This window comes from Cydia splendana, chromosome 26 (assembly GCF_910591565.1).
Source record: "Cydia splendana chromosome 26, ilCydSple1.2, whole genome shotgun sequence".
NCBI lineage: Eukaryota > Metazoa > Arthropoda > Insecta > Lepidoptera > Tortricidae > Cydia > Cydia splendana.
The window spans coordinates 6748003-6760521 of NC_085985.1; the positions used below are offsets into that span (position 1 = coordinate 6748003).

General features: G+C 50.5%; 4 protein-coding genes across 4 annotated transcripts; all 4 read right to left on the reverse strand.

Moving 5' to 3' along the window:
- Nucleotides 1-67: 67 nt before the first annotated feature.
- Nucleotides 68-518, reverse strand: LOC134803164 (histone H3). The gene has a single exon (XM_063775868.1). It carries the CDS (start codon nt 476-478, stop codon nt 68-70), a length of 411 nt encoding a protein of 136 aa, XP_063631938.1. The 5' UTR covers nt 479-518.
- A 1086-nt stretch (nt 519-1604) lies between these two features.
- Nucleotides 1605-2143, reverse strand: LOC134803140 (histone H2B). The gene has a single exon (XM_063775846.1). The coding sequence runs from the start codon at nt 1980-1982 to the stop codon at nt 1605-1607; it is 378 nt and encodes a 125-aa protein (XP_063631916.1). The 5' UTR covers nt 1983-2143.
- Nucleotides 2144-2830: 687 nt separating this feature from the next.
- On the reverse strand, nt 2831-3226 carry LOC134803170 (histone H2A). Its single transcript, XM_063775873.1, has one exon. It carries the CDS (start codon nt 3203-3205, stop codon nt 2831-2833), a length of 375 nt encoding a protein of 124 aa, XP_063631943.1. The 5' UTR covers nt 3206-3226.
- A 6099-nt stretch (nt 3227-9325) lies between these two features.
- LOC134803176 (histone H1C-like) lies at nt 9326-10248 on the reverse strand. Its single transcript, XM_063775880.1, has one exon. The coding sequence runs from the start codon at nt 10246-10248 to the stop codon at nt 9571-9573; it is 678 nt and encodes a 225-aa protein (XP_063631950.1). The 3' UTR covers nt 9326-9570.
- Nucleotides 10249-12519: the final 2271 nt, after the last annotated feature.

Here is a 12519-nt window from a genome sequence, read left to right on the forward strand (position 1 = left end):
AGATATAATGTAACCGCCGTATATGCGTTCGCGCAGACTGCATTCGGTGACGTAGCTCCGTGCCGGTTTAGGCACGTTCACCGCGGATCCTGCGAGCCAGCTGGATGTCCTTGGGCATGATGGTCACACGCTTGGCGTGGATGGCGCACAGGTTGGTGTCCTCGAAGAGACCTACTAGGTAAGCCTCGCTGGCCTCCTGGAGAGCCATAACGGCAGAGCTCTGGAAGCGCAGGTCGGTCTTGAAGTCCTGAGCGATCTCACGCACCAGACGCTGGAAGGGCAGCTTGCGGATCAGAAGCTCGGTGCTCTTCTGGTAGCGACGGATCTCACGGAGGGCGACGGTGCCGGGCCTGTAACGATGGGGCTTCTTGACGCCCCCGGTGGCTGGCGCGCTCTTGCGGGCCGCCTTGGTGGCGAGCTGTTTACGGGGCGCTTTACCACCGGTGGATTTACGAGCGGTCTGCTTGGTACGGGCCATTTCGAAAAATTACTACGATACGCGTGTACGTTACGTTAACGAGTCACGAGAGGGAATAAACGAAAAATTGCCCCGCGAGCGTCTTTTATATGTGCTCGTCGTCGGAAAGGGACGGAGTTAGTGTCCGTGTGAGCGAGATAGGTCTATAAAATTCACATACACGTCCGTCCCCCATGCCATGCCCCTCTTCCTTTCTCACAAACACGATTTCTGATTACAATAACATTGTTGAAATATTAATACTTTTTATTATATACTTACTTACATTTTATATATATATTTATTTTTAACAAATATGTGACCGATTTAAGTTAGCTAACTCAACCTAACCTAACCTAGGAGTTAGCTTATTAAATTCGGCAGAGTTAAGTTAGGTCTGGTTCAAAATAACAATATTTGACAGAGTTAGGTTAGCTAACCTAACCTAACTCCGCGGAACCTAACTTAATCTGACCTAACTCGATCGAACCTAACTTAACCTGACCTAACTCGATCGAACCTAACTTAACCTGACCTAACTCGATCGAACCTAACTTATTATAATATTTTTTTTTTTAATTACATAACTCAAACGTAACCTAACTTCGCGAAACCTAACCTAACCTAACTTATTTAGTAATTGTAACTTGATTAGCAATTTTAATATAACAAAACTTCCGTGAGAGACACGGACATATTAAATATATATTAAGAACGGTTCACTCGCGTATTTTAAGTCGAAAAAAAAAAAAAAAAAAAAAAAAAACGCTCGGAATGTGAAACACCGCCGTACCGAGGAGTATCATCAGGTGCTTGCACTTGCTTTTGGAGGATACATGAGTAATATATTTAATTGTAACTTGAACCTAACCTATATTATTATTACATACGTGTTGATTGGTAATGTGTAAACAAATTATATTTAATTGATTTTTATCGACCGATTGACACCGTATGCACGGTTAGAAACTTCCTATATTATTTTCTGAACGTATTTGTGGCCCTGAAAAGGGCCTTTTTGGTTGATGTACAAACCACACTCTCAAAGCGTGTCGTGTGTCGTCGCAATACGAACTACCTAAACCCATTACACTAAAAGTGTATTGAGAAGACAGCAGACCGCATACGTACGAGGAACGACGTACGCTTACTTGGAGCTGGTGTACTTGGTGACGGCCTTGGTGCCTTCACTGACGGCGTGCTTGGCGAGCTCACCGGGCAGCAAGAGCCTCACGGAGGTCTGCACCTCCCTGCTGGTGATGGTGGACCTCTTGTTGTAGTGAGCGAGGCGGGAGGCCTCGGCGGCGATGCGCTCGAAGATATCGTTCACGAACGAGTTCATGATCGACATGGCCTTGCTGGAGATACCGGTGTCGGGGTGGACCTGCTTGAGCACCTTGTAGATGTAGATGGCGTAGCTCTCCTTGCGCTTATGCTTCTTCTTTTTCTTAGAGTCCGACTTGGAGATGTTCTTCTGGGCCTTGCCGGATTTCTTGGCGGCCTTACCGCTAGTCTTGGGTGGCATTGTGATATACTTAGTTAGTTAGATGCTTACAGTACGAGAGTCGAACTGGAAATGTAAAAATTTTTTTAGGATCGCTATTTTTGTTAGCGCAGCGAACGGGAAATAGGGGATTAAAGATCGAGCGTCGCGCTCGCGGTATCTCGACCAATAGCGTTCGTGTATCATTAGTATCGTCGTCGATCGGCATGGTGGGGAGTGCGAGCGCGTGTTGATATTACTTTACTTACATATTAATTAGTCATATTATTAATAAATAAATATCACCCGCCTGATGTGCGATGTATGATAAATAATAATAATAATGAGTTAACTAACCAACCAAAATATATTTGAAATCGTAGCTTATTTGATAACTATTGTTGTTGTTGTTGTTGTTGTTACAAGTGACACATTGCTGTAGCTGAGCAAGTAGGTGTAATATCTGTCTGCTGAGCCATCCATCACAGCATAATTGAAAGTCTAGAGAGTCGGAGGACACATAGAGACAATAAACGTAATAAATAATAAAAAGGGGATGAGTGTGTATACATTCCGCCAAATATTTCTCTACGAATATCGAATATAAGTATCTATCTAATCTCATTATAATTCATTCATAATTTATAGATCTATCGAAAAAATGAATGACATCATATACGTATGCGTTATGCCATGAAACTTATAAAGTTTACACAGAATCATATTGTGGCCCTGAAAAGGGCCTTTTGTAACGGTCACTCGGGCGGGCGGGAATATAACAGAGGCCGCGTGCGTTACAAGGTGTACGCACGAGACAAATGTACACATCCACACCAATCGCCGGGTGCTACCGCTAGAGATGGATGTAGCCAGAAGAGAAGTGTGGACACTTAAGCCTTCTTCTCGGTCTTCTTGGGCAGGAGCACGGCCTGAATGTTAGGCAGCACACCACCCTGGGCGATGGTCACACCGGAGAGGAGCTTGTTCAACTCTTCGTCGTTGCGGATCGCCAGCTGGAGATGCCTAGGGATGATTCTGGTCTTCTTGTTGTCGCGAGCGGCGTTGCCTGCCAACTCGAGAACTTCAGCGGCCAGGTACTCCATGACGGCGGCCAGGTACACCGGGGCACCGGCACCGACGCGCTCGGCGTAGTTGCCCTTGCGTAGAAGCCTGTGGATACGGCCGACGGGGAACTGGAGTCCGGCACGGTTAGAGCGGGACTTTGCCTTTCCCTTAACCTTGCCACCTTTACCGCGTCCAGACATGTTTAAAGAGATTAAAGTTTAGTTTACACACAACGAACGAACCAACGAGAGCACGTATTGCACGTGAGTGAGTCGGGACAAGAATATTTTTTTTCGCCTGCTGTGAAATCCTTCGGCACCCTTTTGAAGGGGTGCGAGTGGCCTCTTCCGCCTTCCGGCTGCGGAGGCTGTCTCGGGTCGCGCCCCACCTTGTGGGGCGGTCGGTCGCTCGTCATTTTGGGGACGGCTGTGTATCCGTGGGGGCCAGCTTTCTCGCCACCGGCCGTTTATCCAACCCCGCGACCCCTAGCCTGGTGATACCGTTTGAGCGGGGCCAGGCATCGGGGACGCAGAGAAGGCGACCGGCAGCTTAGGCTGGCGTGTGCATCGTGCCTATGTAGGCGACATCCGGTGTGGTGTGTGCGTGTCTTCTTCTTCGTCTTCTTCTTGTGTGGTGTGTAGGAGGGCTCGGGGGAGATGCCGAGCCCCGTGTTGGTCCGGCGGGCGCGTGTAGTGAGGCGCAATCCCGCGCAGGTGATCGTGGTCGGTGTTGTCCGCGCGGTCGAACATGCCCCGCGCGAGGCGCTCGATGATGAAGTCTTCCAGGCTGCTGCTCCACTTCAGGTGCTCGGCGATGGCTGCGTTGCTGACGTACTGCGTTGCTCCGACGATGGTCCGCAGCGAGAGGGTCTCCTGACGCCTCAAGTTGGTCCTGGTGGTCCTGCAACAGAAAGAATACCAGGCTGGTGAAGCGTAAGTTAGTCGCGATCGGACGTAAGCTTTGTACAGACCGAGTTTGGTCCGTACAGGGAGCTTACTGCGGAAGACCGGGCGGAGGTTCATACGAGCGGTTTTCGCTCGTATGACCGTCTCCGCGGCGTGCTTCTTCATGTTGAGCCTCCTGTCTATGGTCACCCCCAGGTATTTCACTGTGGGTGACCATGACAGCGGCTGTCCTAGAAGAGAGGGAGGTGGGGGCAGGACCCTGGCTGCCCCTGTGATAAGTGCTTGCGTCTTGCCCACATTGACTGATAGTCTCCATTTGGAGAGCCAGTCAGGGAGGGCGTCAAGCGTCGGCTGGATCTTGGAGACTGCGTGCGGCATCTGGAATGAGGAAGCAAAGTAAGCGGCGTCATCTGCGAATAAGGCTAGTTGCGCTTGTCCTACGACTGGAATGTCGTCGGTGTAGCGCACGTAGCATGCGGGCGATAGGCAGCTCCCCTGGGGGACGCCTGCCTGTATCGGGCGTTCCTGTGACAGTGCGCCTTCCACTTGAACGTGGAAGCGTCGGTCTGCCAGGAATGAAGCGATGACTCTCACGATGCGGCGGGGGGCTGTGGACAGAGAAAGTTTATATATTAGACCTTCGTGCCAAACTCGATCGAACGCTTTCTCCATGTCTAGGAGGACAGCGACTGTGTACTCCTTTTTGTTGAGCGCCATGCCCATGTGGTGTAGCACTCGGGTGAGCTGCAACGTGGTGGAGTGTTGAGACCTGAAACCAAATTGCTCCGGCCTGGGTGTCAGGTGTGGCGAGAGGTGCCGGAGCAGCAACCTCTCGAACACCTTTGATAGGTTGCATAGCAACGTGATGGGCCGGTAGTTCTCCGGCTTTCTTCTGTCCTTCCCGGGCTTGGGAAGGACTATGACCCGTCCGGACTTCCAGATGGTGGGGAAGTGCCCCGACCGCAAGATCCCGTTGAACAGGCGCGCCACTGCCGCTAAGGTGTTTAGCGGCAGTTGGCGGAGCGCCATGTTTGGGATCTCGTCGGGGCCCGACGCCTTCTTCGGCTTGCAGTGACGTCTGATTGTCGCCTGGACCTGTGAAGGAGAAAAGTAGATTGGATCATCGTGGGTCTCTACGGGCACGCTGAGGTAGTCTCGAACGTGTCGCACGATGTCCGCTGTGTGTTGCGGGTCGGTGTCAGGGAATGGCCTGAATTGCTGCTCAAGGCTGCGAGCGAGTATTTCCGCTCTGTCCTTGGCCGCGTACTTCAGTTCCCCGTCGGTGTCGTCCACTAGGGGCCGTATCGGCTCGGGTGTCGCGCTGAGTTGTCGGCATAACCTGTGGATGGAAGGAACGTGATCAGTTTGACTCTCGATGTGCGATTCCCAGCTTGCAGCTCTGTGCTCGCTGAGTTTTACCCTTAACAGTCGCTCGAGACTATTGAGCTCAGCCTTGACCGACTGAGCCCTAGTCCTTTGCCACTGTTTCCTGTACCAGCGCTTTTTCTCCAAAAGCGCTTGAAGCGGCCTGGGGAGCGGCTTGCGCCGGTCCGAAGGCGGGATGATGTGGGTGGCGTCGTCGAGGGCCGCTTTGATGTCCCCGGTGATTGTGGCTGCTGCTGCATCGACCTCTTCTGCGGTCGATATGGGACCTGTACGGGGAGATTTTACCATGGCTTCTGTGAAAGCCGTCCAGTCGTAGCGGCGTCCTGGTCCCCTGTTGAGTCTCGTTGTCGCCTCGTCTGCGATGGTCAGGAGCACCGGCCTGTGGTCGGAGGTGAGGTCGTAAAATACCTGGTGCCTCATGACTGAGTCGACTCCGCGAGAAATCGCAAAGTCGATTGTGGTGCCGCGACAGAGCGGGTCGGCGTCGTGGTAGTGTGTGGGCTCGTATGGCCCGTCCACTACCAGATCGAGGTCCTCCACGATCTGGTAGATGGTGTTTCCCGGCTGGGAATGCGCGGACGAGTTCCAAGCGGGGTGCTCGGCGTTGAAGTCCCCGGCCAGGATGGTCGGCACGGGGGAGTCCAGCAGCAGCCGCCTGAGGTCGTCGCGCATCTCTGCCGGCCGGCAGTTTCCGCAGGGCCTGTAGATAGCAAACAAACGCAGGTTATGCCTTTGTAGTTTGATATCTATCCCCAGTGCGGATAGCGATGTCGGCTGCTGCTCGATATCCACCGGTTGGTGGATGATTGTCATCTTGACGATGATTGCGAGGCCTCGGTATGGGCGCCCGTTTTCGGGGTTCGCCTGGTCGAGGCGGTACACGATGTATCCGCTGGCTTTGAGCGTCAGTGACGCTTTTAGCCACGTCTCGCAGATCAGCATGATGTCGATGTCCTGGCTGTGGAGAAAAGTACGGAGATCATTAATTTTACCAGTTAATGACTGCGCGTTCCAATACACAATTCTTAGCTCTTTCTCTTTTAGGCCGTAAGAGATAGTGCAGCTGGCTAATAACTTGCGTTATTGCTGAGAGGGCGAGCTAAGCCTGGTTTTGGCCAGGCTTAGACAGAGACTTAATCGCTAGTACAAACTCGTCTAGCGTTGGTCTCAGAGACACAGTTACCGCAGTTTGCACTGCGGCAACTATGTCCCTGTGCAGCGCTACGGTGTCGAGCGCTGGGGGTGCTGCAGGCGGCGTCGCTCGGGGCTCCGCTTGCGACATCCTCTGCGGTTTGTGTTGTGGCTGCGTCCGTCCTCGGTGTCCTGTTGTCCGCTGCCTCGGCTGGTTGGCGGGTGCCATGAGGGAACCTGTTGAGTAATCCTCCACCAGGTTTGGTGTGTCCGAGGCCCTAGTGTCGGGGCCTCGCTGCGGGCGGCGGGTCGGCGGTCGGCGTGTGTAGGAGCGGGTGCCCCCCCTCCAGTTGCGCAGCTCCTGCAAGTAAATTGCACACTGTTTGTGGTTGCCTGGGTGGTCCATCAGGCAGTTTGCGCACGTTGCTGGCTCGTCCCTGGGTCGCGTGCACTGGTGCGACAGGTGCGGCAGCGCGCACTTGACGCAGCGCACCGGTCGGTGACATCCCTGTGAGGAATGCCTAAATCCCTGGCACCGATAACATTGCGGTGGCCCGGGTTTACCTCGCCAAGGTTCGACACGAACCTTGGTGTTGATGTCCGCAATGCTGGTGAGGTCGAGAAAACCTGGGTTTTCTCGCTCCGTCCCGTTGAGTTGGACGAAGAAGATGGTGCCTCCTCGTCCTCTACCTGTGGAGATAAGTCGGGCGTGTGATACTGAATACCCCTCTCTGGCACAGGCGTCCTTCACGTCCTGCACCGACATAGATGACGGCAGGCCGCGGATAGCGGCCTTCATCGGCAGGGTCGACTTCTCCGGGTGCTTGACGAACTGGATCCGGGGGTCGAGTGCCTGCTCCTTGTCGAGGTAGGCGAATACCACACGGTATTCCTCTGCGGTCCTGGGGTAGAACCGTATCCCGGTCGGTTCGACGTTCTCGGTTTTGGCCTCAAAACCGAGACGCTCGTTGATGGCCGTCAGGTGGCGGGCCGAGTCTGGGAGGACCTCGACCAGAATCTGGGGCGGTTTGGCCCTTTTGGCCGGCTGCTGCGGCTGCTGCTTCTTCTTCTTGCTGGCTGCGGTATCTGTGGGCAGTGAAGAAGCTTTAGGTGGGGCTTTTGCTGTGGCCGCGTACGTGTCGGTGCTTGCTACCGGGGCAGGTAGCAACACCTTGCGTGGCGGGGCCTGGTGCGAGCCGCCGGCGGCGGGTGTGGATGGCACGGCTGTGTCCATCGGCTGCTGCTGCTGCGAGTCCTGTGGGCAGACGACGGGTTGATTAAGACCGCGCGACATAGGAGTGATGCGGTTACATTCCCGCTTCTCCTCCTGTGCCGGCGGGCTGTCCTCTTCCCGCCGTCTCTTCTGTTGGCGCGCCCCAGAGTGCGCCAACAGGGTTGAGAGTAGGGCCGCCTCGAGCGGCCCGAGGACGCAACTGTCTAGCGACCCCCGAGCTACTCTGTCGAGTTTCCCGAAAATCGCTATCCAGGCGCCCTCGGTTATCTCGAGGCCGGCCTGCGGCCGGCAAGGCGACTGGCGGCGGCGTTGCGGTGAGTTGGCCGGCGTGACAAGTCGAGACCTGTCAGCCGGTTGTGGCGTGACAGGTCGAGACTTGTCGGCCGGCTGGGGCGGCAGCGGGCTCTCGGCACGTGGTGAATGCCTAACACGTGGTGATAAATCAAGCGGCGATAAATCGCCACGTGATAAATCACCACGTGCTTGGTCCCCGTAGTCGGCTGACCGCTCCGGCTCTCCGGTCACGGGTGACTCAGAGTTTCGCTGGTCCTCAGCGTCTGAGCCCTCGTTGGAATCCTCCACGGAGCTTACAACGTCAAGGAACTCTTCCGAGCCGCGACTTGACATTGTTGACCCCGTGAAACTTCCAAACGCGGGCAGACGCTTTGGGCCATCGTTGTCTGGTTCGCCCGTGAATCCGGCGAGCAGGAGCAGGTCAACGTCCGGGAGCTCCACCACATGCACCGGAGCCGGTGCAGCCGCTGAGTCCTCCTCCTGAACGGCCTCCGTCGTCTTGGTAGGCGTCCTGTTGATGACCATGGCGATGGCGTGTGTGTGCGGCGTCGGCGTCGGTTGACCTGGAAAACGACAGATGTGAGTACAAGCTGGTATGGCTAGCGCCGGATGTGTCCGGGCTTTCGCCCCGTTTGCGGCTTGGGTTGTCACCGTAAGGTATCCGCCTAACAAACGGCCACTGCTAACGCTTGGGCTTGGGTTGTCACCGTTAGGTATCCGCCAGCAAACGATCACTGCGAAAGTGGTCTTTTCGACACTGGGGCACACTAACAACAATACTTAGCCTGCACAAACACTGGCGTTAACACACGTCAACTAGTGAGTTGGTTAGGGTGCGTAAGTCTCGAGAGCTAGCTCAAGCGCGTGCGGTCCCGTCAACGTCACAGTTGCGACTCCCTTTTTTTTTCGCCATGCGCGCCCTAAGCTATATAGTCTCACGGAGCGCGCTGATAGTGGGGATATAACGAGCCGACATAACACGAGACCGATCGACCAATCAACGCCCCGAGTGCAAGAGCGCGAATTAGAGAGAGATAGAGATAAAATAAAAACAATAAATAAATTAAATTAACAAAATATTCTATAAGTAAGTTCTATATCTATAGGCATATACATATGTATGTATGTATGTATGTGTATAGATAACTAAATATTGTTTGAAATGTAAGACTTCATCATCATATCATATTATGTGTAAATTCATGATTCATGAAAACCTAATCTAATATATCCGTCTATCAGTGAGATCATCATCATCATATTGATGACTTTTGTGCCTTGAGATTCGACTTTTTCCGATGCCGATCCGAACACCTATTGTTGTATGTTTATAACTTAGATTTTTGTTGATCAATCAATCAATCGATCGATCGACTCTTGTATGTGCTCATTGCAATGAAACAGAGGCGATATGAACCTTTGAATACATTTGTTAGCCCTGAAAAGGGCTTTTTGATGTGCGTATAACGCGCACAGGCGTATGACGTGAGTCGAGAAGAGGCGACACGTCGTCGTCGTATAATATTTATAGCAACGACAATCGACATCTCCTCTACCATCACGACTACTACCGCGACCGATGTAAGGACGACGACGACAATATGGCGCAGTCTTCTTACTTCTTCGAGGCAGCCTTCTTAGCGGCGGGCTTCGCTTTGGGAGCGGCCGCAGCCTTCTTCGGCTTGGGAGCTTTAGGCTTCTTGGTCGGCGGCTTCGCGGTCTTCTTGGCCTTAGGCGCGGCGGCGCTCTTGCCCTTGGCGGGGGTGGAAGGTTTCTTCGCTGCGGGCTTCTTTTTGGCGGCGGCGGCCTTCTTGTCCTTCGTGGCGGCCTTAGGCTTGGCCGGGGATGCGGCGGCCTTCTTAGCCTTAGCGGGCTTTGCTGCGGCGGGCTTCTTAGCGGCGGCTGATGATTTAGCGCTAGATTTCTTGGCCGCGGCGGGCTTCTTGCCGGCGGATGATGTCTTCGACTCCAGTTTGAACGAACCGGACGCGCCCTTGCCTTTGGTCTGTATGAGTGCGCCGGATTCGACTGCGCTCTTCAAATATTTTCTGATGAAAGGTGCCAGTTTCTCGGCGTCGACCTTGTACTGGGCGGCGATGTATTTCTTGATAGCCTGCAGGGACGAACCGCTCCTCTCCTTCAGCTCCTTGATGGCGCTGTTAACCATCTCGGACGTCTTAGGGTGGGTGGGCTTCGCCTTAGGCTTCTTAGCGCCTGCGGAGGCGGACGCCTTAGGCTTCTTCGCGGGCGTCGCCGGGGCGGGAGCGTCGGCTGCAACTGCGGTATCGGCCATATTTAAAAAAAAAAGTAAAATAGGATGTGTAGTTACAAATTAGTAAATCGCACGAACGATCTGCGCAAAGAGAGAGAACAGCGGACGCGTGTAAGCGGAGCGCTGCGCTGGCGAGTACTAAACACTCCTATTGGGGGCGCCACCTATTATATATATACTCCGGCTTAACCGTAACGCAGACCCTCATGTCGCGGGACGTTTTCTCGTAATAACACTTCCAACTTTTCACTTACTCGTTTATGATTAAACTAAATTTATAGTGAATTATATTATAATGATTATAATAAAATTGCACATGTATATTCTTTATGAATTGATATATCTATTTTAATAGAAGTTTTAAGTTTTGGAACGGCGTTAAACGAATGAGGTAACTTTACTTTTGGTATTATAGGTTGCGGACACCTCGGGTCTGTTTAAAAAGTGATTTTTCTTAATTAAAATCACATTTAACACTATTATGTGTCTTCCGGTTAAAAGCGAAGATACCATAGATATATGTGACACAATAACAATAGTAGAAAATTATAGTTATAATGTTATTTTGACTTGTTGTATTCACTGTCGTAAAACAGCCGTACCGCGCGACTTGGATTGCCTACTACGTTCAGCGGTTTGCTCTCTGTTGGTACACCGATGTAAAACGGGATAGGTATTTTATATTACGTTTATATAATTATGTTCTATTATAAATTACGATATCACCATTATCATGAATATTATTATAATTCTCACATGGTTAAACTCAACTCTCTTCTACCGAGGATCATACAAAGCGCGACACTCGACTCGGAGCGAGCGTGCGGGCATGGTAGGTAGAATCTCGTTTAGGTCAGGTATTTTATTTAGTTTTGGTCCGGCGTAAGTATTTATAATACATTAACGTATGATATTATTATCTGAATACGCCTAATATTAAATAAAACAGTAGTGTGTGTTGTTGAACTTAAGAATCTGTTTAGGTTGATATATTTATTTATATGTACTTACTTAATTATATTCATCATAGGAACACGAGAGAAGTCTTAGGCATACTGCTGAGTTACTATCATGTATGTTACCCATTTATTTATATATATAATTAAGTTAATATTAATATTTTTTCTAGTCCAGTCTCTCTATATTTACCTACCTTTCATGGGGGAGTGGGTGAGGTGATGGTGGATGTCCCTGTCTGTTTTATGCACTATTTGCGAATCCTTTACCTAATTGGGCAGTTCATCCTGGTAATTCGTCGTTATCAGTAGAGTAGGTCACAGCCTCACAGGTGTCAGGTGAGAGTGATGTAAAAGGTGGTGTGTCTGTGTGTGCGGGTTGCATGTGATTGTTTTAAAAGTATATATGGTGTTATTATTAGTAAAACTAACTAAGAATTGAGCGAGTTAAGTGTGAGAAATACATTGGATGGATTTGAAAAACGTGAGTACTTAATACATACATAATGATATAAAATATGTACTTTAATACCTACTTATTTAGGTTTGGGTTAGGGCGATGCTAGTCGATATGCTATGCGAGATGCTAGGCGAAGATGATGATGATGATGAATGATGATGATGATGATGATGATGATGGATGATTCTTGAAGAGAGGGAGAAAGAAATATGCTGTACTGGGAGGTGGTTAATCTATATATGTACTTATGCCTATTTTATACGAGTACATAGGTAGGTAGGTACATACCTATATTCTACAAGCTGTATTCGGCAAGGTCTACTTACTAATAATTAAGTTAAGTTAAATTTGCTTGGTGTACATTAATAATTGTGACGTAGGTACACAATGATGTGCGAGATCGGAATCTAAAGATTTAAAGATATATCTAGCTTGCTCTAGTATCAATATTATTATTAGCACACAAGAGGTTAAATAACAACTTTAAAGCCCTTTGCTTGTAAAACAAACAAAAATAACTAAGTACATACCTATATAAATTAAGTACATATTATAATTGTTGTTTTAGAGAGAGAGAGCTGGGCTGGCGTCAAACCACCGAAGCGGCGAACGAGATGGCTGCTTGCTGTTACAAGTTAGAAAATTGGACTTGCGGTGCGGGGTAAGTAAGATATCATTATATATAAATGTACTGACAGTGATATAGATAGATAGATAGATAGATATATATATATATTTTGGAGATATAGATCGATTGATTGTTTGTCCGTCTGTGTCGCTACTGAAACTTTGTATTGTAATCGCGTAGGTATCATAGAATTATTTGCGGCCCTGAAAAGGGCCTTTTTGTATTTGCGTACTACGGTAATACATGCG